At 51.7% G+C, this 2,978-nt stretch overlaps 1 protein-coding gene across 2 annotated transcripts in view; it reads left to right on the top strand.

The window, feature by feature from the left end:
• The window catches only part of PRSS57 (protease, serine 57), a 7,412-nt gene extending 4,782 nt beyond the window's left edge, over positions 1-2,630 (top strand). For both annotated transcript variants that reach the window (XM_023512649.1, XM_012804415.2), the window contains exons 4-5: positions 1,021-1,284; positions 2,484-2,630. In XM_023512649.1, coding sequence (XP_023368417.1) covers positions 1,021-1,284; positions 2,484-2,630 — 411 coding nt within the window. The remainder of the gene's footprint in view (positions 1-1,020; positions 1,285-2,483) is intronic.
• The last annotated feature ends 348 nt before the right edge of the window (positions 2,631-2,978 follow it).

The following is a 2,978-nucleotide window of genomic DNA, read 5'->3' as shown; positions in this document are numbered from 1 at the left end:
ACGCCCGGCTATTTTTTGGTTGCAGCCATCATTGTTGTTTGGCGGGTCTGGGCTGGGGATTCGAACCTGCCACCTTAGGTGTATGTGGCTGGCGCTTTAGCCAGTTGAGCTATAGGCACCGAGCTACCATGATCCTTTAATACAGTTCCTCAAGGTTGTGGTGACCCCCAATCATAAAATTATTTTCGTTGCTACTTCATAACTGTAATTTTGCTACTGTTATGAATCGTAATGTAAATATCTGATATGCAGGATGGTCTTAGGCGACCCCTGTCAAAGGGTCATTCACCCCCTGAAGGGGTCTTGACCCAAAGGTTAAGAAACACTGGTGTAAGCCCAAGAGTTTGAGGTTGCTGTGAACTGTGAGGCCACAGCACCCCACCAAGGGCAACATAGTGAGACTGTCTAAAAAAAAAAAAAAAGAAAGAAAGAAAAGATCTTACTCTTGCTCAGGCTGGTCTCAAATTCCTGAGCTCAAGTGATCCTCCCATCTTGGCCTCCCAGAGTGCTAGGATTATAGGCATGAGCCACCTTGCTTGCCCAAACCCATTCTTTCTATAATCATTAATTGCGCACCAGCTGTGTCATAGCCTAGGCATCTAGGAAGGCTTCCAGAGGATGTGATATATAAGCTGAGATCTGAAGACTGAACAAGAAAGGTGCTCTGGGCGGGAGTGCCAGGGGAGCAAAGTTGTGAAGGTGGCTCCAGGGTCTGGCAGCAAACCATTTTGGTTGAGGGAGGGCTGAGGTTGGGGGGCCTAGGGGCTTTGTCCCTGGGGCAATAGGGATCCCAGGGGAGGGCTTTCAAGCAGGGAAGGAGATGGGGATTGAAAGCTTCTTTGGGCAGCTGAGGAGGTGAGACTGGCAGCCTGGAGGCTGGGACAGGCCTGATGGGCCAATGATTTCTCCCCACAGGCCATGACCAGTGGTCACAGACAGGTAAACTGAGGCAGGAACAGGGGAAGGTGGGTATGTGGCAAAGGAGAAGGGAGTTGCCCTGAATGCACATTTTCCCTGCAGCTGAACAGCTCTGCTCTCTTGGGCCCTCATGTGGGGGTGCTGAAGCTGCCAAAGAGAGGTGCCAGGTCACCCAAGCCTGGGTCACGGTGCTGGGTGGCTGGATGGGGCTTCATGTCGAACTTTGAGGAGCAGCCGCCTGGGCTAATGGAGGCTGAGGTCCGAGTGCTGGGCCTGGATGTCTGCAACAGCTCCTGGAAGGGCCAGCTGAGGTCTGCCATGCTCTGCACCCACAGTGGGGACCGCCAGAGGCGGGGCTTCTGCTCGGTAAGATCCTTTCTGGCCCACTCACTTATTATATGGGTGCACCAAGGCTCACAGAGAGAAGAGACTCAGGCAGAGCCTTGGGAGCTGAATCCAACTGATGTTTGACCAGATAGAGAAGCTGAAGCCCAAGAAAGGCAAGGAGTTTATCACATAGAGGAACCATGTTAAGCTGTGTGGGTCCAAGTTGGGCACTGCACAAAGTGCCACAGATTCATGTATTTATACAAACAGTGGTCAGTAGAGGGCAATAACAGATCTAAAGGAAGCAGCTATTTCACCAGAGACCCCATTGGTTGAACGAACTGGGCCCTGGTGCTGAAGGAGACACTCAGCCTGCAGTGCCTTTTGTTTTAGTCAAGAGAGTGACATGGGGCCCAGTGCGGTGGTTCATGCCTATAATCCTAGTACTCTGGGAGGCCAACGTAGGAGATCCTTTGAGCTCAGCCTGAGCAAAAGCAAGATACCATTTCTACAGAAAATAGAAAAACTAGCTGGGTGTTGTGGTGGGCAGCTCTAGTCCCAGCTACTTAGGAGGCTGAGGCAGGAGGATTGCTTGAGCTTGAGTTTGAGGTTGCTGTGAGGTACAATGATGCCACAGCACTCAACCCAGGACAACAGAATGAGACTCTGTTTCAAAAAACAAACAAAAAAAAAGGGAAGGGGAAGGAAAGGAAGAAAAAAAGAAAAGATTACAGCCAGTAATTTTTTCTCACCTTACTTGGTAGGGTCAGAGCCAATTCCAGATGGCAGTTAGGATGGTGGGACAGGGAGTCAGGGGTTCTAGGGTGGGTATTCATGGAGCCCTCTCTGGAGAGAGCATCTTTAAGTTGAGACATGAAGGAATCCTGGGAAGATGTGAGGAAAGGCATGCCAGGCAGAGAGAGTGGTCAAAGGTCAGCTGTATACAGCTCTGCAGGGTGTACAGTGCAGCCTTGTATATACAAGCAGTATCCAGTAGAGGGCAGTAACAGGTCCCTGGGCTGGAACCAAGAGAGTTAGGAGAACAGAGCAGAAGTGGGTGCAGGCTGGATTCTCAGGGACTGATAGGCAGAGGTAAGATTAGTTTTTGCTTTAAGAGCACCAGGGAGCCAGGTATTTTGAGGCAGGGAGGGTTGTGATTTGATTTACCTGTAGAAGCTCCTCTGGGAAAGTAACCCCAGAGAAGGGCCCCTAACCATTTTTTTTTTCCTTCACTCCAGGCAGACTCTGGGGGGCCTCTGGTGTGCAGGAACCGGGCCCATGGCCTTGTCTCCTTCTCAGGCCTCTGGTGTGGCGACCCCAAGACCCCAGATGTGTACACACAGGTGTCTGCCTTTGTGGCCTGGATCTGGAATGTGGTTCGGTGAGGCAGCCCCCAGCCCACCCCTGTGCCTGGGACTGCCAGGCCCCTACCAGGAGCTGCCTAAACCCATAGTCTTGCTGGATATGCAGATCAGGTGGCAGTTCTGGGCCTGGACTATTCCTTGGCTGATGTGGCAGGGGGTCTGTGGGGAAGCCTGGTATGCAGGCTGTAGGGGGAGGAGTGGGGAATACCTTCCAAATGAAAAGATCAGAATTGAACCAAGTAAAATGTTAACCAGCTCACAGGGACTATGGATGCCAGCCTTACCTCTGGCAGCTTCAGGGTACACTCACATTCCTCTCCACATCTCCTTCCTCCAGCCCCTCTTCACTCTCCCACACCTCTACCATGA

Source organism: Otolemur garnettii, unplaced genomic scaffold (genome assembly GCF_000181295.1).
Source record: "Otolemur garnettii isolate 467f Iridium unplaced genomic scaffold, OtoGar3 scaffold00029, whole genome shotgun sequence".
NCBI lineage: Eukaryota > Metazoa > Chordata > Mammalia > Primates > Galagidae > Otolemur > Otolemur garnettii.
The sequence above is the reverse complement of the archived record's forward strand: the minus strand, read 5'-3'. Positions and strand labels throughout refer to the sequence as shown.